Source organism: Sphaerodactylus townsendi, linkage group LG01 (assembly GCF_021028975.2).
Source record: "Sphaerodactylus townsendi isolate TG3544 linkage group LG01, MPM_Stown_v2.3, whole genome shotgun sequence".
In the NCBI taxonomy this organism is placed as follows: domain Eukaryota; kingdom Metazoa; phylum Chordata; class Lepidosauria; order Squamata; family Sphaerodactylidae; genus Sphaerodactylus; species Sphaerodactylus townsendi.
In genome coordinates this window covers 64,797,665-64,822,336 of record NC_059425.1, presented here as the reverse complement: position 1 = coordinate 64,822,336, position 24,672 = coordinate 64,797,665, and the positions used below count along the sequence as shown (strand labels likewise).

The window sequence follows — 24,672 nt, the reverse complement described above, 5'->3', positions numbered from 1 at the left end:
CATTCCTCCCCCCAGCCGGAGAGGCGGCTCCACACAGAGCCGGCTCTCAGTCAGCCCCCTCCACTCACCGTCATGTCCAGCATCGCCCTGGAGGGCTGCAGGGACCCGCCCACGCTGCCCTCCGACCTCCAGGGGTCAGAGGGCAGCGTGGGCGGGTCCCTGCAACCCTCCAGGGCAACACTGGACATGACGGTGAGTGGAGGCAACGAGGGAAACAGCGTCTTCCCAGCGGTGCAGTTCACACCACGCCGCTGCGAAGACGCTGCTTTGCTTTGTGAGATTAAACTTGTTTTGTGAGATTAAAAGCAGTGGCTTCACACTGCTTTCGGGTGGCCAGCAGCACCTCCTGTGCGAACAGCAGCCCAGGGACAGCGTTTTTGCCATCCCTGGGCCTCTGTATATCACCCGTGCGGAAAGGGCCTCAGAAACTAAGCAAGTTTGGTCCTGGTTAGTATTTATATGTGAGACTAGTAAGGAATGCAAGGGGAAAACCCATTGGGATTATAATGTCAGCTGTGACTTGACAGCACACACAAAATGGACTTTCTTACCATGTATTCTAACACATATATACATTCCTCATTGAAATCAACAGGATATTGCACAGGTGCTTAGATTTGTACAACGGATACAATATATATAGTATTTGTATAATTAGATGAATTGGGTTTGTGATTACAACTAGATTCAAGTCCAGTAGGACCTTAGGACCAACAGGATTTTCAGGGTATAAGTTTTTGAGAGTCAAAACTCTCTTCAAAGGTGGAATGTAACTTTCCTTTGGGAAGAATAATGTACATAAATCCCTTCATCCCTTCACATTTTAGTGACCCTAGTTGTTTATTTTGCTGAGTTTACTGCACCTAAAGATCATTTTGTCCAGTCCTCTCCTTTGAGAGCAGACTCTGTCCTGACATGCCATTTTGGGTAAGAACTATATTAATTGTAGCCATGAAAAAATTAGAGCAGCCATATGTATGTTCAGGACAGTAATTCACCCTCACTCACCATCTCTCTTTCATACTTTAACCCTTATAACCCTTACCATAACTTTTTCACAGTACTGTATTATTCTGCACTGTAGATTTCAGGAAAAGGATTTGCCATATTTCATCAGTATGAAAAAGTTCACATGCCTACAAATGCTGAAATGGTTCAAAAAGTATTATGTATGTGTATGGCAAGTGTATGAAGCAGATGGGAGACAACAGAACCATTAGTTACTGGTTTAAATTGTACTCAAGAAAGTTACAATAGGTCTTTAATGTGTTATCTACTAAATTTAACTACTAAAATTCCTTTAATGCCAACTGTTTAGGTGATGGAATGCACACAAAAATTACATTTATCATTGGGTGTATACACTTAGGATATTTTATTCTGTGGGGACTGGGTCATAGTAAGCCTCACATTCCCTAAGACGAGCCAGTGGGATTATTGGGATGTAGAATCAAAACCAGTGCTAGTAGCCCTATTTAGACTACCCATTAGATGGCTAACAAATTGGAATCATTTGGAAAAAATGTATGAGACTTTGGAAAAAATAGGCCAAAGGTTATTAAAAATGAAACAATAGGTGACAGTAGAAGGTTTTTATTTTTTTTTATTAAAAGGAAAGTTTATATAATGCAAATATCTGGAGAGATAAAACAAACTTATGATAAGTGCAAATTCTAGAGGGGAAAGCAGAAGTTTTAAACGAAGAGTTGTAAAGAGAATTGGACAATTTGGTTTTATTGAAGTTGAGAGAGAAAGACTTCATTGGTAAAATGGGATTTAAGGATAAAAAAGGAGAAATTTACCTTGAGTTTCACCTTGACAAATATGAATTGTTTTATCTATATATATAAAAAGCTAACAGTGACTTTGTTAGTCATGCCCTAACGCTGAAACGGCTGGACGTTTCCCCCCCAAATTTTCACATGACATTCCTCCCTGTTCTGGGCAGGTAATCGGACCTTCAAATCGCTGAAAGTCCACACCTGAGCCAGGTAAAACGTCTTTTTCCTGGCGCACCAGGCCATGAAGCTGACTGTGTTTAACTGTCACCCTTAGAATGTTCGTGCAGCCTGTCTGTGGCCTGAGGGCTTGGTATGAGGGCTTAGAATGTTCGCGCAGATGGGCAGAGATGAGCAGTGAAAACAGTAAATACTGTTAGGTAATACACATACACACTTTGCCGTCTGAGACGTCAGGTGGGGTTCCCCCCCCCCTCACACTCAGGTAACTTTCACTCTCTGTGCCTCACCCACTGCTACCACACAATACACATCCAGCTCATCCTCACACACCTCACTCTGCCCTTCCTCACATCCAACCACCACTTACCCACTTCCTCCCCCATATTCACCACAGCCCTCTTTTACTAAAAGCGAGCTGGAGTTCGCCTTTTTCTTCTAAGAAAATCGGCGGGGTGGGGGCGAACCAACACTACTGGCTCCGCTTCTTTTGCACATGGCCCTTTAAGAACCCAGAGAGCTGGCCTCGATCTGAGCGCCTCACCACCCTGCATCTGCTGCCTGACTGGGATAGCCTCCTTGCCCCAGTTCTGCCTTCCCCAAGCCAGGACTGTGCGTGTCAACCAGCCTCATGGACAGCAGGATTCACACTCTGGACAGTTCCGTTGTGGAATGGAAAGGATTACTTTATACTAAAAAAAAAAAGACAGCACCATATAACAATGTGAATTGAAAAGGGAAAGAGGGATTCCATTTGACCACCCCAAAAGGCTATGCTGCAGATCATTGGACCTGCATGGACATCTGTGTGGGTTACGGGCTGTGATGAGAAGGACAATTGCCACAGCAATGCGTGGCTGGGCCCACTAGTATCAAAATAATTATGTCAAAATATGAAAAGAAGTCAAAAAGATTTGTTAAGGTGAAACAAATTTCATCTGTTGTTGTTGGTTAAAATTTCTGTGATTAAGATTACTATTTTACCCAGAATGCTATTTTTGTTTCAAACAATACATGTGTTAGCAACTGATATTCCATTTCAACAATGTCAGAAGGATATTTCAAATTTTGTTTGGCAAGGTGAAAAAACCTTGGATTAAACATAAAATTTTGCAAGATGCAAAGGGAAGAGGAGGGTTAGAGTCACTTGGTTTGAAATTATGTTTTGCTCCCTTTTGTTTGATTTGGTTGAAGGAATGGTTTATGTTGATAAATAGAAGATTGTTGGGATTAGAGGGACATGATATGAGATTCAAATGGCATGATATGACAAAGTTAAAGTCAATAAGGATTTTAAAAATCATTATATTAGGCATGCAATTCTGAGAATATGATACAAATACAAGCCTGGGTTGTGTCAGAAACCACCGTTATGGCTTCATCACAAGCCCTGTGCAAACGAGAAATTATATTTGAAAATAGGTGGTTAACATACTGTGATGTACTAGACTCCTCTCAAGGGGAATGCAAAATGAAAGTAGGAGAAGATTTAGTAGCAAGAGGACCTGCCTGTCATTGGATTTTTATGCGCAATTATTAGAAAGGTTCAAAGCAGATAAAAGATTTCACGGTTCTGAATATTCTAAGACTGATTTAGAAGTTGAATTGTGTATCAGTGATGATCATGTTATTGCCAAAATGTATAAACCTCTGTTGAAATTTGAAAACAAAGGAAGAAGTGAAAAAATGTATAATAAAATGGGCCAGTAACCTTTGGTATAACATACAAATGGATCAGTGGGATAATATATGGTTAAATTGACATTAAGTTCCAGTTTCAAAAAGAATTTCTGTAAAATGATACATCGTTGGTATTTGACACCAGAGGAATTAACACAAATGTATAAAAATGCTCTGAATCAGTTTTGGAAATGTGAACGTCATAAAGGGTCATTTCATCATTTATGGTTGACTTAAAGGAAAGCCAAAAAATTCTAGATATAAATGCATTTAATGGTCCTGAAGAGTTTAAAGACTAATGTTTAAAGACTTTATGGACAGACAGTTTGAAAAAAAGATATGCAATATTGTTTTTATATAAGACATCAGTTGCGAGAATATTATATGCACAAAAATGGAAAACTTCATCTATGCCCACAATAGCAAGATGGTTTGTAAAGATACTAAAATTGACAGAGATGGCTAAGCTTAGAGAAAATAATTTACCTAAGTTTATCAATAACTGAAAGTCGGAAAAGACTTTTTGCTCTTAACAGAAAAAAATGAACTGGCGATTTGTGGATTTGAGGAATAGGAGAATAAGTAAATGGATATAATAAAAAAAAGTGTGAATTCTACTTAGTTAATAATGAATAATTAATTGAATTAAACTTTTCATAATTGCAATTAGGGAACAAGTGTTTAACTTTGTTTTTATTTGGCACAGAGGAAACTGGAAGTCCCTGTTTGACTTTTTGAACATTCTAATAAAATTATGTAAATGAATTCATTCTCTTCAAAATAATTATTAACGAGTTGTTGTCAGGATAAATTTGCCAGTAGCCTGCTTGTGTGCAATAAGATTCTTTGGAAATTAAATAGGAATTGATTTGCAATCATCATTTTTAGTGGCCATTTGCTCCATAATTTGTATACCTGGGGTCATGATTACCATCCCTCACCATCTCTTTCTCTCTCTGTCTCTCTCTGTTTCTCTGTCTTCTGTCTCTTTCTGTTGTCTCTGATAGCCAAGGTCCCCTAGTCCATCCCCTCCTCATCAATCCTGTCTCATCTCTTCTCCAAGCAACTTTGAGCACATCTATCACATGACTGTTAATTCTGCTGAAAATTTCCTCTCCCATGACTCCGTAAACCCTGCATATCCCCCACCTCTACGCTCTGTCCCTCGTACACCAGTTATGAATCTAAGGGTATGAACTGCTGAGCCAGGTGTTCCTGCTACTAATACTGTGTGGTGTTCTTTTTTGCCTGGCTAATATTGGGAGAGATTTAAGCTTTGCAGCTAGTTGTTTTTGTTTTGGGTTTTTACCTCTTCACTAGTGTTATGCTCATCCTGTTTTACCTGAAGGAGTGCCTGGGCCCTATGTACCTTCCCAGGCACTGAGGTCCCAGGGAAGCACTGCTGGTGGCACCTCTGCCTACCAAGGTTCAGGCAGGAGGGAGCAGGTGGGAGAACTGTCTCTTGATTGCCCCCAAGCTTTGAAATAGTCTCCCCTCTGAGATCAACCATGTGCCTACCCTTGATGGGTTTAGGAGCATTGCGAAGACCCTCCTCTTCACCGAGGCATTTGGTTAGACTCCTTGGGAAACACCCCCCGTCCCACAGATGCAGGGGAGTTAGGGTGGGGGTTATTTTAATTTTATTTTTAATTCTCATTTTAATTGTTGTATTTTATTTATGATGTTTTATTGTGTGTGCTATTGTTTTTAACCCGTGTAAGCTGCGTAGAGACTTGAGTATGAGGCAGGGTATAAATTTTTATAAACAACTAAAGGCTCACGGTAAAATGTATTTTGAGAAGAGATTGGAAGGGAAAGACAAGTGGCACTAACGTGTTTGGCGAAGAAATTCCTGGCTTAAAGAATGGCATAGGAAAACAGAGGGTCCATTTCATGGTGTGGGCAATTGTGTGCCCTTGCTCATTCGTACATGAGATGATTTAACTAGGATCTTTGTCAAATCTTCAAAAAGAAACATTCCTTTTTCATAATGGGGAAGTGTCTGTTTAATCATTTCAACCAGGCAAGCAGCTGAGTTTTGTAACCATTTGTGTTCAGCCACTAATATTTCTGATAATCCTCCTACCCGTTACAGTGAATTCGTATTATTTTTGCTGCGAATATATTTTTACTGCAAAACTAGTACTGTAGGCCGTGCTAGTTTTCCTCTGGGAAGTCCAGCTGTGTTTTCCAGGAAGGCATATGTGTACCTGTTGGCTGTTCAGTAAACTATCGGGCTAGTTTTTCCAGATATTGCAGTCAACTCTTAGAGTTATTTACTTTTCAGAAGAGAGGCATTTCTTCTATCCACTGGGATAGATTTTGCTTGAGTTTGGATTTTTTTACAAATGTCTTTGGCTGCATATTGGGTGTTGATCTCTTTGGTCTGCTAAAAAACGGAGCTTTTTTTGCATATTTCTACAGAGATAACACAACATTAAGCTATGGTTCTATTTGTCATTTTATAACCACAATTTTAAACTGCCGTGGAGATTTTTAATGCATGGTGTGGATTTTTTTTAAATCATTAGCATCTCTTTGTATTCTCAGCTGCCAGGTGTTCCAGTTATTGTGTATTTGACTTTATTTGTAGAAAATGGAGCAATGAAACCATTGGGGTTGGGTTTTTTTGTTAATGGTAATACATGGAATGTAGATGGACTTAGCCTACTGGTAAATGAAAATGTGTGTGTGTCATTCTTATATATCCTATATTGTCAGTTGCCTCATTCATTGTTTCTTTATTGTTTACAACTATTTGATATTTCACATATGGATTACAAACAAAATAAGCTGCCTTCTGCAAAAGGCTCGCAGTTCTGCTCAGTGAAGAGTGTGCCACAGGGTTGCAAGCAGGTGTTCCAAAGATCTCTTTACTCTCTACATGAAAAAGAAGTTTTTTTTCAACAACAACCTTTATTTGGCATAGAGCGTTACCAGACATTTATGAAGTACAAATCAAGAGTACATTCAAAACGCAGACAGAAAGACTGTATATAGCAGTATACATTACTTAGAAAGTTCTGTCACTTGCAAAAGAAATTTTGCTACTTTTTCCAAGAGCATGACATCTGTATTGTTTAACAGAAGCTCCACAACAGAACTGTCAGAGCCTCTCTCAAATTTGTCTAGGGAGCCTGGGAGAGAAATTCCTGGGAGAGAAATTCCTAATGCCCACATATCTCGGACAGTCAAGAATAATGTGAGCAAGAGTCTCCACTTGGTTTTTGCAGTGTGGACAAAACCAATCCTGGAGAGGGATGGATAAGTAATGACCCTTTGTAATGGCCGATGGGAAAGTATTGAATCTGGCCCTTGTGATAATCCATCTCTGTTGGGGTTCGGTTAATAATTCAAGATATTTGGGTATGTGCCCCTGTTCCGGTATTATTCCGACAGAGAGGGGTGAGACGAAGTCTTTATATACGGCCAATGACCAAATATCTCTTTACATGTAAAGGCATGTTGCCCTGCGTAGGTGCCTTGTTGTTGCAAGCTGGTTGACAGTCCGTACCTCCTCCATGTGTCACAGAAGGCATACTATTGATTTTGTACATTGGCTTTATAGGAGCTATGAGAACTGGCTTCCCTGCTGCTTCATCCTGTTCCCGGGATCTTGTTCTTGGAAGAATGTTTTTGTTGAATATTTGTTGGATATTGAATAAAATCATCAGACTTCTCCTTCTTACTATAAACAGTTTTGCTGGTAGTGCCATTCAGTTGCGGAAAGGAGAGTGTACTGAAAACGCATTGTGCAGATGTAAAGGCATTGTATATTTCTTTTAGACAGGAATTTTATGTGTTCTCATTTCATTTTCATTTATTTTCTGTAGCTACACATATTACAGTTGTTATAACTTCCATGCATACGTGTTTTTCTAAATGATATTAAGTGCTGTACCTTATGATTCTTGACAAATGTATTTTTCTTTTATGTACACTGAGAGCATATGCACCGGAGACAAATTCCTTGTGTGTCCAATCACACTTGGCCAATAAAGATTCTATTCTATTCTATTCTATTCTATTCTATTCTATTCTATTCTATTCTATTCTATATCAAATTAACTGCTACTTGCTGGATAAGCCATTAACTAGCCATTCAGTTTAAAGATTTGTAGTGGCTGATACAATATAGTACCCGTTTTCACAACTGGCATGCTCAAAATAGCATTTAACTGAAACTGAAATATGAATAATGATTAGTGGCATCAGGATAAATAAATTTAGTTCTCGTGGGCTCATAAGAGTCTTCAGATCAGAAAGAATAACATTTTTCAAAAGAAGTTGAAGAAAAGCTGATCATTTGTGTATCTTTGACTTGAGAAAGAAATTGACTAGCATAGTGTTCCAGGTGGCAATCACACTTCTCCAATAAGACATACAGAAAACAGTCATTAAGATTATAAGCCAAATGTGAATTAATCATTGTTTTTCTGTTTATACCAATAAGAGTAGAATCATTTCTTTATTCAATGGCATCCATTGTATAGTTCATCCACTGTATACAAAATTGTACCCAAGATCACCTACACAGAGTTTATATGTACACTGTCTTGATAGAGAGATTTCAGCTAACTGCAAAAGGATAAATTAAATCAAGTACACAGTAGGAATGATGTGGCAGTAAACCAGGATATGAGAAAATGTTTCTCAAAGCAATGGAAGAACAGTCTGCGTAGCTGAAGAATCTACTGTTTTCTCCTTTGATCCTGAATTACTGACAAAATATAGAAAGACAAGAAAAAAATACAAAAAATTATTACCTCAATAAAATTTGACATCTATCATTTTAAATTATTTATGTCTCGATTATTCCACCAAATACCTGAAAGTGGAAATTTGAGAATAAACTCAGTATTTCATCTCTTCGTGTTCAGTATATATATATATATATATTAAAAATAAGGTGTCTTACAGAAAAAGGAAGAAAATAGGTCCACACATTTGGGAAAGAAGATTTAATGAATTATGCTGCACTAATAGGTCAGCCAAGTGTTTAATATAGCAATTCCTAGGGGTGAATAGGAGTTTTTTTAAAAAAATAGATTGGAATGGGTCATGTGTACATCCTGATTCAGTGACTAATGACTGCCTCAACTTACAGAACATCTCTAGACAAGTTGTACAAATGACACGTTCTGTGGCTCAGTGCACTGTGCTTCTTTATCGAACACCTAGAATTGGGTTTTAATTTCACACATTTTTTTCTTGGTTCCACTGTACCTAAATGTGCACATGAAAACCTCTTCCCCATTTCTTTACAGAACCTTCGACCTCAGGAAAGTCGGACCATGTTTAGTGGCTCTGTCAGCATCCCATCAATTACAAAATCTCGGACCGAACCAGGGCGTTCCATGAGTGCTAGCAGTGGCCTGGCAGCAAGTAAGCAAGTTTAATCTCAGGTGGATTTCACTGGAATTGTAAAGGTGTGACATCTGTGCTTGTAGATACGTTGGTTCTGCTGGAGTAAGGTAGCATTAAGAATGTACATACTGGGGATTGAAGTTAAAAGACATTTATTAATATTATTTACAACTGAGGTCCTGCAACAAAATGTTGTGGATTGTTTTGAGGATGGCCAAGTTTGTCTTCAAAGATAAGAATAGTTTTAGCAACCTAAAAGCAGCCTGTTCCCCATAAATATTTAATACTCCCATATATCACCTTTTCTGGGATATGGTTTCCAAATAGAAGTGTACAAGTGGGGACCTACAAGGACTTGCACGAGGCATCTCATTTTCCACTCCACTTCCCCTGAAAGTCCCTACAACCTCTCTTCCTTTTTCTGCTTCCTCCTCTCCTCACCTACCAGCTAACTTACTTATATCTGGCCTTTTTTCCTTCAGCTTTTCCTCCTTGGCAGGGTTCCCTCAAGCGAAGTCTGTCTCAGTTGTTCAGTACCAACCCAGCAGCCAAGCTGTGCCCATTTGCATTGCACTGGCCAGGGTGAACTCACTGTGCATTGCACAGCGGAAAGTCTGCAAGGACTTGTGGAGAGCACCTTACTTCCCCTGGACCCCACCCCCACCCCCCACCCCCACGCACACACACTGTTTCTGTCCTTTGGGCAGCCCTCTGTTGTCAGCTTTCCTTGTTTCCTTCTCTCTTTCCCACCCACCAACCAATGTACTTTTTAACTGCACCTCTTTTAAAAGTGCCATAAACACACTACTGAATTATTAGTGGTAAACATGAGATTCTATTAATGTATATTTAATGCCAACAGTCAATATGATGTTCTTCGCTACACAGAAGTCCCCACCTAGAAAGCTGGCCATCTGAAAGAACAAGACAAGTGGAAATGGGGAAAAAGAGGCCTTGATAAATGAGTAGCAAGGATGAGATTGTGAAGGAGGGCAGAGCAGCAAATGTTGGTTTAGAGGAAATAGCAGAATGCAGCTCAGTGCCTTCTCCTGTGCTATGCGACTAAATTCCTGTGTATTGTTCTAGGATCGTCTGCACAAAATGGCAGTGCTTTGCGGAGGGAATTCTCAGGAGGTAGTTATGGAGCAAAGCGCCAGCCGATGGCATCCCCTTCAGATGGCTCCTTGTCCTCTGGTGGTTTGGATCAGAGCAGTGATGCACCAGTGAGGGACTATGAGCGAGAGGTGGGTATAGTGGACAAGAAAGAAAGAAGCCCTCATAGAGTCCAGGTTCTGTTGTCAGCTGTACTTGAATAAATGTGAGACAAACAAATAGATGGGCTGCACCCAATGCATGACCTCAAGAAAAGGAAAGAAAATCCACTGGAGAAAGTGTTTAATTGAGAGAAAGACAATTTCCTTTAAATATAATAGAACACTCCATAAAGAGTGGCATTTTGGGAATGGTTTAAATAAATCAGAGGTCACAATAGTGCATCCTAGAGAAATACTGTTATACCAGAGAGTTAAGTAAGTGGAAATAACCCAGTCAGAGGCGGATTCCATATGGGCCAAAAATAACAGTGTGAAAACAGTGTAAACCTGTTACACCATTTTCACACTGCTGTTTTTGGCCCAAGTGGAATCCGCCAGAGATAAGCATTGCTAAATGTCAAAATGTTGGATATTTACGCATGTTTTTAACTTTGATCTGATGGCACCTTTATTCTGATCAAACCTAATATGTTCAGAAAATGGCAGGATGTGGAAATGATTACAGAAAGAATAGGTATTATGCAAGTTTTAGAACAGTGGTTCTCAACCTTCCTAATGCCGCAACCCTTTAATACAGTTCCTCATGTTGTGGTAACCCCCAACCCTAACATTTATCCATTTTACAGATGGAGAACGCTGATGCAGAGAGTCTTAGGCAACCCCTGTGAAAGGGTCGTTCAACCCCCAAAGGGGTCCCAACCCCCAGGTTGAGAACCACTGTTTTAGAACAAGGAAAAATATCAGGCTGTGGTGAGTTTGCTGTGTGGCTTTGGTCAGATAGTTTTTTCCTCCTAATGTTTTGCCTGCATCTATGGTTGTCATCTTCAGAGGGAGGCAACATGTTGCAAAAACTACCGGATTGCAGCCACACAGCCAAAACAAAAACAAAAACCCCACCACACAGCCTATTGATTCTAGCTATGAAAGCCTTCGACAATATAAGGAAAAATATATTTTGTGATGAAAACATATTCTAAAAAAGGAATTGAATGTTTCATAATTTTAATTTATTTTATATTGAGGAATTTGGCAAGGGCTACATGAGGGTTGTAAAATATTGGGGATGGCATTGGAGGCAAGCTAAAGGAAAAGCCTGTCAGCATCATAGTGGTGGTCGTGCTTGAGAGGAAGCTGCTGCCTGGCTTTTTGTATTGTACTCAGATCCACAACCAGAATCACAAATACCTGATCATTTTGCTCCCTGAAGCGTAAGGTCCACACTATTTTGTCTGTGTGAGATGATCCTTGAGGTCATATTCACCTATTAAATATCTCATGTGAATTGGGATCAGTGTGGACCCAGTCTCCACTTCTAAACAGTAATTACTGTGTTTGGGATGTCTGGAAAAATGTGTGCCTTAATACAAAATGGAAGGAGTGAGAGATGAAAGAATGTATAGCCACTTTATGTTTGTGGGGAGTGCTGGAAGTGTGTGGTTCCTCTCTTGTTTCCCCCTCATGCTGAGTTTCTGCTCCTGCTTATTGTTGTGTTGTTTGTATTTTTTTTGGGCTGTAGGACTCTGACTCTCCAAGACATTCAACAGCATCTAACAGCTCCAACTTGAGCAGCCCTCCCAGCCCCATCTCTCCTCACAAGACTAAGAGCCTCTCCCTGGAGAGCTCTGACCACGTCAGTTGGGACACATGAACCGCTTCATCCTTCAAATTTGACACCTCCGCAGCTTATTGTCCCTGTGGCTCTCTGTTTGTTCTCACTGACATCACCCCCAGCTTTCCTCCAGAATCAAACTATAGGAGGGGGAGAAAAAGGAGGAAGAGAATATATTTGCCTTCTCTTGCACAAGCAGTGTAACCTCACCACTCCTTCCCCCTTCATTCGACAGTAGTGGCAAACAAGAGAAAGAAAACCTTGGTGGAGGGAAAGGGGAGGGGTTAGTATACAAGAGATATTGGTATATTTGTATTAGTATTGATTTTATTTCATAGGATTACAACTGTTCCCATTATTATGGGCATATTTAACACTACACTACCACTCCAAGCCAAACTCAGTAGTGTAGACAGACCAAAACAGAATCTGTAAGAGGAAAAAAAATCAGATTTTTGCTTTGCCACACAGTATCCCATTCTATTTTTGCAAAAGTAGCACAGCAACACTCCTCCGTCTCTGGAGGAGCAAAATTAGTCCTGCAAGGGCTCACCTACGCACGCTTTCAGCCAGTCACTCTTGTTTGAATGTCATTCTGATTGTTGCCAGCAAATCCTTATTGATTAAAAAAATGATACATATTTTACTACAGTACAGAATTTAAATACACATAATTAAGAGTTAGTACATATGTATATAATAAAAGAACAAGCAACATTGTGATGCAGTGGAAGATGGATTCCTGTTTAAGAGATCCTTTAATTTAAGAAGACTTGTGTTCCCTTTTTCATACTAAATAATCTACATATGGGGGGGGGGTTTCTGAATATACAGCATGGCACTAAGCAGAAGCTGGATGAAGAGTCCATTCTCACAATTGTTCTGAGATTTTTTTCTTCTCGTTCGATGAACTGAAGCCATTATCCTCATTTTACAATATCTCTCCGATCTTCTACCTTCTTTTGGAAGGTAAACCACTCCACTCTACAAGCAAGCCCATGATTTAACGGTCTACAAGCATGAAGCTGGTACATTGTCTGTACAACAGTTTATTGCCGAATTGACATCAGCCCCATGCAGCTACTGAACAATGCTATTCCTAATCTGGTCACTTGATAGAATGTTTGGTGGCTACAAGCTTCTATTCTGAAGATGTTCATTGTGGTCATTTTCCTACCCCCCCCCCCTTTCAATCCCAGCTCAGTGATATTTAATGTTGTTAATGCTGTAAAATACTTGGTGCTTGGATCCAGCCAAGAGGCACTTGGCACTGAAGAACACTCTCTGAAAGCAGGCTGAGAGAACAGTGGAAACCTAAAATTGTTTAAATAAACAGTGGCGAATATAGCATGCAAATAGATAGCCAGAACAAGATAATTTCCCAGTACCACCCTATCTACTTCAGCGAGGTTTGCATTTTGAGACTAGATGAATGTGATTTTTCTTTTCCTTGGGATCCTTGCTATCATATGCCATGACTAAGATGGAACTAATTAAGAGTTTGAGTTTTTACTTTAAACTTAGATTAGTGGTTTCATAGATACTCCTATTTTATGGGTTCCACCAAATCATTCCAAGCCCTTCTAGTGCTCAACTAAACAACAAAAGTGTAACTAATAGGACAGGAATTTTTACAGGTTCCCTCTAAACACTATATCAGTGCTATTCATGCTGTCATATCCCAAACTACCATTTAGCTCTTTTATACTGGGGGAAAGTGGCTGGCAGAGAGGGATGCCAGCCTTTGCTGTTAAATATGACTATGAAGACTTCTTGTTTGTATTTTGTCACCATAAGGGATTTTGGCATTTTATAGCATCCAGTCACCCACCCTAAGTTAGCTTCCAGTTCTGTGAGCTTTTCAGAAACTGGCTGGACAGAGGGATGCACCTTAAGATCCATGGATAACAACTACTTCTGCACCACTAAGTACCAAAGGGTTCTTACCCTGCTAGCCTCTGTTGATCCTCCCTGCAATGCTTCTTTTGTCTACAGGCTTACAGTTGTAACACCAGCGCGATGTTTTCCTCCTGTCACTATGGTTTAATCATCTTTTGAAGGCCAGAGAGGATTTAAACTCTAAACAGTTGGTCTATGTGATTATCCATCTCAAAAGTTATTGTCTCGGATGCCTTCCAAAGTTCCTTGGCAACTGATCTGTGCTCCAAAAAGGAAAAGAACAAGTGAACCCAAATTTCTGGTCAAAACAAAGAGTTGTTTATAGTAGAGATGATTGGAAGAGAACCCTGTCCTAACAATTATATTTTATACCATGTTGGGACATTTCACAGGTTGAAAGTGCCACCTTTTGTAAAGATGACAGCACTTTGGGGATGTACTTGGGCACATGCCATCCCTTGTCAGTTATCTACCCTTGTTTCTAGTTGCATCCGATGTGGATGCTTTAATATCTGTGAAATGGTTTGCTAGTAAAGTTGGGATTTGCTGCTATGTATTGTTGAGTTTCCATTCGTATGTGATAGCAATTGTCCAAGCACTTTTAGAATCTCACTGAATCATGATTAATTTGACTGTCTCCTTGTGTACCCAGTATCAGGCTATGCTTTGCCTAAATGAATAAATTTCCCTTGGGCTGATTCAGGCACCTTATTCTCGAGGCCCATTAAATCAAATTTCAGTCCTAAAAGAATCTCAGACGAAGGCATCCGTCTTTTTCCTGGCTCATGCACAAACTATTCAAATAATTAATCTTTATTTTCAGGCACATTCCTGGTGTATTATCCATTTTTTATACTCCTGACTTAGCAGGTTTCTTCTAAAGTTTGATTTGTGTGTTAACTGTTTTTTTGTTCATAGCCTGCATTTTTTTAGAACAGCAGTCTTGATTTAAAAAAAATTACAATGACATTTGTGTTAAACTCTCAGGTATTTGAAAGCAGCAGGATATCTTCATAGGATAAACATGAAATGCAATAATTATTCTGGGCATGAGAGACACCACAGATGCACCTCAGACAGAAATACTTTCTGCTCTGATATTTACAAACTTTGGTGATTGACTGGATTCAGGATGGCAGTTTAGACCCTTGAATGTGCAGAAACATTTGGTATTTTTTTCAGTTAACTTTTTTAAATAGTAGCATCTCAGTTTTGTTTTTTCCTAGTTTGTCAGAAAGTAATTGGGAATCCAAAACCTGACTTGATGGGATTTATTTAGCCTTAGACAATTTCACTTCAGGTGTGAAAATTACCTCTGTTCAACCTTGGTTCCATACATTGATGCCCTATCCAGGAACCTTTGGGATGAACTTCATGGGGGAGCTTATAACATCTGTTCAGGCCAACGCTATGAGGCTTGCCACTCGGAGGCTAATAAGGGCACCAGCCTCTCTCTGAAGCAGATTCTATGGGCTTCTAACTCCAAGCTTAAGGGGAGGGGGGGGGGGGGTCGAGATATATACTGTAGATTTTCAACTTTCAAACCATGTGCATTAAGGCAGTTCCACAACTTATCATCTTGTCTGTTTCCTTCTGTATATAAAAAAATAATAATCCATCATAAGAAATTGTCTCACTTATGAGGAAGCAATCCACAACCAAAAACCAGTGTTGATATTTCACAGCAATTATTCCTGCCTTTTTATGTAAGACAATTTCATATCATTTATTTTTTAAAAAGATATTTTTAGGGATTTTTTTCATTGTAATATTGTTGTACAGTTTTGCATGGGCTAGATGTAATCACTTTTTTGTTGTTTTTTAGAGTATAAAAGCTGACAAGTGTGCGTGTGGGGGACAGATACTGCTTTTTGCCTCTTCTCACTCTTCTTTTTGGTTTATACCCTCAATGGTATAGAGGACATCGTAAGAGACTCTCTGCTCCAAACAATGATGTAGATTCTTTTGCACAGAAATATTTAAGGTGGCTCAGTCAATGCTGTGATAAATGACCAGTCACCAATATTTTGTTGGTAACACTTAATATTAACCTACTTTGATGTATTGCAATAAAACAGGGAACTATTAGAAATAAAACTGGTTTGTCTTTTTTTGCCCCCTCTGTATACTGGGGAGGTGTGTGGGGAGCTGATGGAGTAGTCATATAAACTCAGCTGCAGCAAGCATCTCTCCTTTCTTCAGAAGAGCCTGACTGACAATGGCGTGGGCAGGGCTCTTTCACCACATCCAGTGGTGTGCTTCCCACGGTCCCCCCCCCCCCCCGTGCAGCTATACTGCTACCCAAGGCGCAACGTAAGCAATTCAGAAACAAGCTGCTAATGCAGAGGTCAGATGGGATATTAGAGGTACAAGAAATAAATTATAAAAGATGTTTGTGCCGCGATCCAAACAGCAGAAAGTTCAAGTAACTATCTTTGAAAATACGTGATGTCACCCATCTCAGAAAAACTAAGAGCTTCACATTCAGTGTATACTTGTCCTACCGGTACTAGAAAATTTCATAGCTGTAATGGGGCAGCACATCAGCTTATTATCAAAGGCTTCTAAACTGTGATTTTTAGTCAAGAGGATGTAACATCAGTTGGTCCATATTAACAAGTCTGATACTCTTCCCCTGAGGCAGTTCTAATTCTGCCCCAGGATGAACTTTGCGTGGATATTGCTCCCATGGCAAAATAGCCTGTTCTGATATTTTAGCTGTTGAGATGTTAGTTTAATATTGCCTAGGAAGTATTTGTATCTAGTACCTCCAGTGTGAGAACCAGGTGTGGTGATTAAGAGCAGTGACAGACTCTAATCTGAAGAATTGGGTTCAATTCCCCTGTCTTCCACATGAAGATGAACTTGGGACAGTCACAGTTCTCTCAGAACTCTGCCCTTGCAAAGGCAGGCACTGGCAAACCACTGCTGAACATCTCTTTCCCTGAAAACCCCGTCATAAGTCAGCTGTGACTTGATGGCACACACCTTCAGTGTTCCTCTGCCCAAATTCACCAGGCAATAGATTACTAAGTGGTAAGAGACTTGGCTTTGAGACTTCATGAGGGTGGTTTCACACTCCATATAAGTCACCAGCTGACCTGTTCTTGAATATTATTGCTCAACATGAAGAGTTAAGGCTGGTTTAGAAAATCTGTAGATATCTGCAAATGGGAATTCTACAAACTTCCTGAGAAAAAAGCCTGCACGATATGTTTTAGAGCAGCTAAGGTATTACATCTATATTTGCCCATGAACAGTTTTAAAAATATTTTCAGGCATGCCTGTCAAGAACTTTATTCTTATGACATTTTCCACTGTCTCCAAGGAGCTCAGCTATTCCTGCTATTGTACCCATTGCCCACGCTCGCTCAGTGAGCTTGAGGGAGGAGCAATGTAAATCTTATTACTGGGGAAACGTGAGGTTTGGTACTTGTACTATAGGTGAGCGGGCAGAGCTAAAACCCCGCAAACCAACTATTTGGCCAATAGGCGTTCACAGCGGCCCAGCACTTACCAAAGGCAAAAAGCCCGATGAAGGGGCTTCCCATACTTAGTGCCAGTTGCTGGAAGTGCTGCAGAAAATACTGTGGAGTACCCAGGCAATGTGATAGCCTACCTTGGTAGGGAATAGGTTGATGTAGGCCACTTGTGTCCATGTGGGTCCCTGATCAGATTTAGCACATACCTGAAGCACTTACCATCACAATCACCAAGGAAATGCTTGTAATTAAATAATGAGGACTAGGGGGAATTAGCGCCACTATCATCTCTTCCAGTACAACTATTAATACTTGTTAATGTTCCATGATCCAAAGATAGGAATTGCTACAAATCACCTTTGTAATCAGAGAATTTCATCTGCCACAATTTCTTTTTTAGTTGGGGTTGGATGCTATGAATAGCGAGCAATTTGTGCTCATAGAAGTGGATCAGTCCCCCATTGGCCGTGTGACCCCTCCATGAAGCCAATGCTGGAGGACAGGCTGCTCCCTTGGCCATAGGCCACACACAGAGGGACCCTGTCCTCCCTTCTTACTGCAGCCCCTCCCTGGCACAAGGGAGGAAGTCTCAGGGGCCTGCATGGGAATGTTCAACTTCCAGGCTTACCAGACTCTTACGGCATACAGGACTCAATCCAATGGCTTTCCAGGAAGTTTATTTCCATCACAAAACACACCATTTCAAATTTGCCTTGATGGTAGCTGAGTTGACACAATTCCTGGGACCATGTATGGCCCTAGACTTGCTATACTAATTTACAGTTAAATATGGTAACAAGCACTGAAAGTTCTGGCTTTGAAAAACAAGATAATTAAAATGTTTGGGGTTTTTTTCTAATTTGCTTTCAAGGTCACATTTCAAGCTTATTTTTCCAATTTAGTGAGAACTGGTTGCACCTGATTTCCATATTAAGTTGTGGCAAAACTGTTCTCACATGATATAAAACATGGAGTACATTATAATGTTCTGAAATTTGCATCAGTTTGACTATAGGCAGAGAATCCAGATACTGTTCTAAGGGTCTGAAGTTCAACAATCCCCTTGTCAGCTTTTTATACTGCTTGTGCTTAAACCATCCTTCCTGCAAACATCTAGATGACTGCATTCTGAAATCTCAGGAATTTCCAAAAAAACCCAACTCCTTTAGAGTTTGATATGCTGATAACAATGTTAAGTATCAGTGTTAAAGTCAAACGAGAAGCAACTTTTATCAAAGTAAAGGATCACTGTGCCCAATAGGTGATAAGTATACAGTTACACTCACAATGATACATTATTGAAATATCAGGCAGCATTTCCACATAAAGTCTTCTCAAAAGTTCAGTCTCATTTCACCTCTGGTAACAGGAACCAATCTGTGCTTCTGCCGTATGGCTGAAGAATTGAAAATGTCAGTAAAGGTTTTGGCAATTTTTCCCATCATGTTCTGTTCCAACAAACAAAACAACAAAAGGACAGCCGGAGGGAAAAGTTGAGTTCCGCCACCTAAACACTGAAAAAGATGTTCCTTAGAAGCTACTTGAACAGTCTCAGGTAGGTAGACTTCCTGTCCCCCAGCTATCTTGGCACTAAAAAATCCAAGGAAGTAGCAAGTGACTTCTTAAAGGCAGCAAACCAACTATGAGGCAGTTTATCATGCAATCATGTATGGAACTATGTAGTAATGCAGTTGATGGAGCAGCTTGCCACATGGTTTAGGCAGATTTTTAACCTACACAAATACAGGCCTGCATACAATACTTACTATATTATGAACTAGACCTACCATTCAAGTCGGTACTAAACTAGAGGGTTCCTCAGTCATTATCTCAAGAGTCTCCTTGCAATGCACAGTTAGAATGATATTCCCAGTCATTGACTACTCTAGCCCCATGCCGATGGAGGCAGACCAGCTGTGCTGTTGATGAGATAGTAGGGCTTTAGTGTAGCAGGTTTCTCAAGAGATCTGTTGAAATGAGGGGATGACTGAACAAAACCATATCTTAGCCTTCACAACCACTTTATTATTTTATTTACCTTGGAAATGTGTTCTTACTCATCTTATCACCGCCTCTTAAGAGGCTTTGTATTTACCATAGCAATGTCTTGCTATGAAATTCAATTTCTTTATTGATAGAATAGCCAGCAATAGTACAAACATATCAGGAAAATTAGCACCACCAGAATACAACCTAACACTGTTAAGTGCATTTGTGTCTGTTGATGTCAATGGACATTTATATACAGGGTGGCAGTCAGTGTGGGCTGTTCCAAACTATCAGATGCCCCATACTATATGCCTTGGTCTCCCACACAAAGTGGAGACAGGTAAAATCCTATGTAAGGGTGTGTTCAATAATCAGGCAGACAGAAACAAAGTAATGAGACATCATTTGAGGAATAGGGTCCAGTGAACAGAACAAATCAGTGAACAACAGCCAAGCAGCTATCTGTACAAGCACTTCTTTATTGGAAACCAGTTGGAAGTTGTACAGCTACTACTATTGTACAAAAAACCCTGCCAGCTTGCCTCCAGCTGCTTAAAGTTGTGCGTTCAGCTATTAAACATGTGTTATGCTTTTCAATGAAAACTTTAAACACCTTAAATGATGCTATGAGAAGCACATCAAAAACTGCATTATAAAGACGCAGGTATGGAAAAAGTGTAGCTTCAATGCTGAGTTTCTACAAAAGCCACAGTTCAAGTTTGTTTCTCTAATTCTCCTGTTTATGGATTCAGCACAGAATCTGGCTACTGAATTTCACCCTCAGATGTTGTAAATACTCCACTGTCCCACTTGCGTATCCAGCTGTTTTAAACCTTCCCTTTCCTTGGCACTGCTCTGAAAACTAAAGGAATAAAATCACTTATGTACACAATCATACACTGCTCCATCTGCAAGATCCCACACTTAGACTCCCGAACATCATAAAAATTGGGTTTTCTTTGAGTTAATGCTGGCAGACTATACTTTAATGTGAAACCACTAGTATTCCCCCTTAGCGGAACAGAAAAGAAAACCCCCACAAACATTCAGAGAATTGAAAGTGGACTTCATTGCCAAATGTTGGTTCTTTCCTCTATTCCACATCTTAAAAATCCATTTGATAAAGGTATGAAATAAGAAAGATAGTGGATACCAAGGAGAATGAAAAACACAGCTGCCTATCCTTCCCCACAGTCCCTACACTAAATAAACTACAATTACCGGTAAAATAGAAGCTGCACAGATAACCTGGTAAGAATATAAAGTGTAGGAGATATGCCCGACAAAAGGATAACATTGTCTCTTAATCAGGAAATTCTGCTTCCCATAGGCAGGCTATTGCACTGTTAAGGAGATTCTGAAGTTATAACAGAGAAGAAATTGCACTGTGGATGATTGGCCATTAAAAAACAAGAGGACAATTGGAAGTTATTCTGTGTTACTGTTCCTTTCAGGCCCTCCTATTCCAATAATTACTGTAGGCCTGCTGAAACATGTCCTTGCATGGAATTTTGGCTTTCAGTTTGGAACATATGAGAAAGGAACCACCCATTTTCCGGTGGAGAGAGTAGGTCTCTTCTGGTGGAGGGATCAACCTGTGCTTCAGCATGACTGGGATTAAGCCATGAATCTTCTCAGTTGTGCTCTGCGAGCCAAAGTCAAAAGGTTCACTGGATGCAAAAGCTTCTCCCAGGATGAGGACAGCATCCAAGTGGGCATCTTCCATGGCCTGAGTGAAGGAAAAACAAGAAGAGTGAGACTGATCCACTGGTCTGACTGAAAGGAAACTGAGGTTACAAAGCAATGTTCATGAACAGCAGCAGCCAATCAGCAGCATTTAGCCATTTGCCCCTACAGCTAAGAATTTTCCTACCTGGCACTTTGTTCCTTGCAAGCTCTAGAACAGTAGTAAGTGGACTTGTGACATCTATATATCTAAGAAGCCACATGGGGGCTCAGCTGCAGATACCTGTATCCACTGATTGAGCCAATGAGGGAAGAAAGAGATTTTTGCTCCAAACTTGGGGAATCCCCCAAGGTTGCAGAAAAATCTTAACCCTCTAAAAAGTTGTGGGGGAGGGGGGGATTGGAAAATCCTAAAACAGTGAGGGAGGAGAAGAGGATAGAGAAAAGCAGCACTGAAGATGCTGTTATTGAGATAAATCCTCCCCCGCCCCCACCTGCAGCACTGCTGCTCTCCAGTCTGGCCGATCAGAAGCGCACAGGAAAGGTTTAAAAGGGTTTAAAAGCCTGCTGCACAGGCTGGGTGGGAAGGAACCAGCTCAGCCGCCCCTTTTAAAAACATTCCCGTTGGCTTCTAACTGGCCAGACTGTGAGGAGAAGCAGTACTTGGGGGGGAGGGGTCTCTACTCCCACTTGCCCATCTCCAGCACTGCTTTTCCCCTCAGTCTGGCCCATTGGAAAGTTTTTAAAGGACAGAAGGTGACAGCAGAAACAGAATGGGGGGGGAGAGCCTCTGTAGGGGCCAGCTCAGCTGTTCCTTTAAACCAGTGATGGCGAACCTATGGCACGGGTGCCAGAGGTGGCACTCAGAGCCCTCTCTGTGGGCACTCACAGAGTTCATCATGTGGGGGGGGGAATCGCCCCCCACACACACACATCTAGGCTGGCCTGGGCCGCTGGGCTCGATTATTAGCATTAAACCTAAGACCTAGTTTTGGGGAGGCAGTGTAGGTCACCCTGTTAAGCGCTGTTAAACCCCACTGATTTTCATGCGAAGAACTAAAGCGCAATCCTTTACCTGGGAGTAAGCTCGGTTGCTGGCAAAGGGGCTTGCTTCTGAGTAAACCCTCCTAGGGTCGTGATTCACCCATTGGAAGAGTTGCACGATTGCTTCAAAGCAAAGCCACCGACTACCACCAAGCTTACTCCCGAGTAACGCACGCCTCGGAGCCAACCATTTTTTCTAAACTAAAACCTCAGTATTCAGGTTAAACTGCCGTGTGGGCACTTGGTGATAAATAAGTGGGTTTTGGGTTGCAGTTTGGGCACTCGGTCTCGAGAAGGTTCGCCGTCACTGCTTTAAACCCTTTCCCTTGGGGTTTTAACCAACCAGTCTGTGAAGAGAAGCAGTGCTGGATGGGGAGGGTTCTTCAGAAGAAACAGAGAGGGAGAAGGTTGCCAGAGAAGAGGAGGGCCAGACTGATGGAGAAGGGAAGAAAGAGGTGAGGGCAAAGAGGACAAAGAGAAGGAGGAGAACAGAAAATGGGAGTAAGAAGAGGGAAAGAAATAGGAGGGAAAGAAACAAAAGGGGGAAAGGATGAATCCTCTCTGCAGGTTTACTGCAGGTTCCCACTTGTACACCAAAAAACAAAGTTGCCATTCATAAAACTGTGATGGGGGAGGAGTCACAAAATGTCAGTTCACGATGCAGCCTGTACCAAATGGCCCTTATAAATTCTGCACAATGCCAGCACATCACATTACAAACAATACTGGATCTGTCCCTGAGTTGTCATCAAGGGAGAGAGCTCCTCTTGAGACCACTATGGGGTGGGTGGGGGAAGACCTGAGAGTATTTATGGTGGAGTGACTAGGATCTGTGAGGCCCAGGTTCAAAGACCCCATTCTACCATGAAGCTTCAGGGATGCCTGTGAGTTGGCTGGTCACACTCTCACAGCCTAGTCTAGCTCACAGGAGTGTGGAACAAACATCAATATGAAAAGGAGAGCTGCCTGTGCTGGCCTGTGCTCCTTGGAGGAACAACAATGAACTAACTGCACTGAAGTCAGGTTTCTTAGCAGGGCATGGCCACTGGCCCCATGACACAGGGTTGGCTACAGTCAGTGCTCCACCATTCCTACATTGGAAGACTTAGCTTTTTGCACCTATTACAAATAGTTCAACTGGAATACTAACTGGTAATTTTAAAATCACTCTTGGAGAAGGGTCCATTGAATACTTACTGTGAAGGGCCTTTCTACTGGACGGCAGGGGGATATCTTGATAGGGTGTCTTCTTCACCAATTGCAAGGAGGCAGGAACTAATTAACGAAGTAACGCCTTCTTCCTGTGAGGTCACGACTCCTTCTAGCCTCAGTATCCATTTTTTGGCCAAGCAGTCACATGACAGGGACCACAGGAAGACAAACAAGAACATCAAACAGATCAACAATAAACTAACAGTTGCTCCCCGGTAACCTGACCTAAACTGGAGCATTAACATTGGGGACTGATAGCCCCCCAGGGAGGGCCAAGATATCCCCCTGCCGTCCAGTAGAAAGGCCCTTCACAGTAAGTATTCAATGGACCCTTCTACTGGAGGCGGGGGATATCTTGATAGGGACCTCCCCGAGCAGTGTCCCCAAAACTAGGGTGGGAGGCATCAGTCCCCAATGATGTTCTCCAATACTCTTCTTCCGAAAGCTACTTCGGAGGCGGTCATGGAGTTTAGCTTATAATGTCTTACGAATGATGAGATTGACGACCAGGTGGCGGCTTTGCAGATCTCCTCCACTGTCGCGTAATTTCGGAAGGCCGCGTTGGCGGCCGCGCTCCTAATGGAATGGGCTGTCACCCCTGACGGAATGGGTAGTGATTGAGCTTTGTATGCCTCAATAATCGTAGCCTTGAGCGTGGTGCTGATGGCTGCTTTTGACATAGGTAAGCCCACGTTGGGAGGGCTTACATTGAAGAACAGCGCTTCTGTTTTCCTAAGGGGCTCTGATCTGATCAGAAAGGCTTTGAGTGCCCGCCGCACATCCAGGGTGTGCCAGAGCTTCTCCTTGGGATGGTTTGGGTTAGGCAGAAATGACGGGACTGATATTTCCTGTTTTAAATGAAATGTCGAATGAATTTTTGGGCTGAACGTCGGGTCCAGTCTAAGAGTCACCCTGTCTGAGTGGAAAATACAGAATTTTCTGTTGGACGACAGAGCTTGCAGTTCCGATACGCGTCTGGCTGATGTGATGGCCAGTAGGAACAGAGTTTTCATTCTCACCCAGCGCAGCGGTATCGATTGAATGGGTTCGAAAGGTGGCTTCGTTAGTGCGACCAAGACTGCATGTAATCGCCAGGTGGGGAACCTGTGAATTACCGGAGGTTGCTTGAGAGACACTCCTCTAAGGAACCGCCTCACGTCAGGGTGTTTGGCAATGGTGTTGCCCTTGATAGGTAGCGCACACCGTGGAAAGTGCTGCCAGTTGCGATCTCAACGTGGCGCCGCAGGCCCAGATCAAATCCTTTCTGTAGGAACTCTAGGATGTCTTTGATTGCCGGTTTCTCCGGGTCTATGTCTCTGATTTCGGCCCAGCGGGCGAAGGTTCTCCACGAGGCATTGTAAATGTTAATAGTGGATTTCTTCCGTGCGCCCATGATGGTGTTGGTGACCCTTTCGGAGTAGCCTTTTTGCACTAGTCTTTTCCTTTCACACGCCACGCGGTCAAGCAAAGTC

General features: G+C 41.5%; 2 protein-coding genes across 9 annotated transcripts in view; one reads left to right on the top strand and one right to left on the bottom strand.

Moving 5' to 3' along the window:
• The window catches only part of CDC42BPA (CDC42 binding protein kinase alpha), a 201,204-nt gene extending 185,320 nt beyond the window's left edge, over positions 1-15,884 (top strand). For all 7 annotated transcript variants that reach the window (XM_048508656.1, XM_048509047.1, XM_048508957.1 and 4 more), the window contains 3 exons: positions 8,906-9,023; positions 10,092-10,249; positions 11,796-15,884. In XM_048508656.1, coding sequence (XP_048364613.1) covers positions 8,906-9,023; positions 10,092-10,249; positions 11,796-11,927 — 408 coding nt within the window. In that variant the 3' untranslated portion in view covers positions 11,928-15,884. The remainder of the gene's footprint in view (positions 1-8,905; positions 9,024-10,091; positions 10,250-11,795) is intronic.
• Positions 15,885-19,717: 3,833 nt separating this feature from the next.
• The window catches only part of COQ8A (coenzyme Q8A), a 70,232-nt gene continuing 65,277 nt past the window's right edge, over positions 19,718-24,672 (bottom strand). For both annotated transcript variants that reach the window (XM_048508404.1, XM_048508489.1), the window contains exon 15: positions 19,718-20,987. In XM_048508404.1, the coding sequence (XP_048364361.1) occupies positions 20,709-20,987 (279 nt within the window). In that variant the 3' untranslated portion in view covers positions 19,718-20,708. The remainder of the gene's footprint in view (positions 20,988-24,672) is intronic.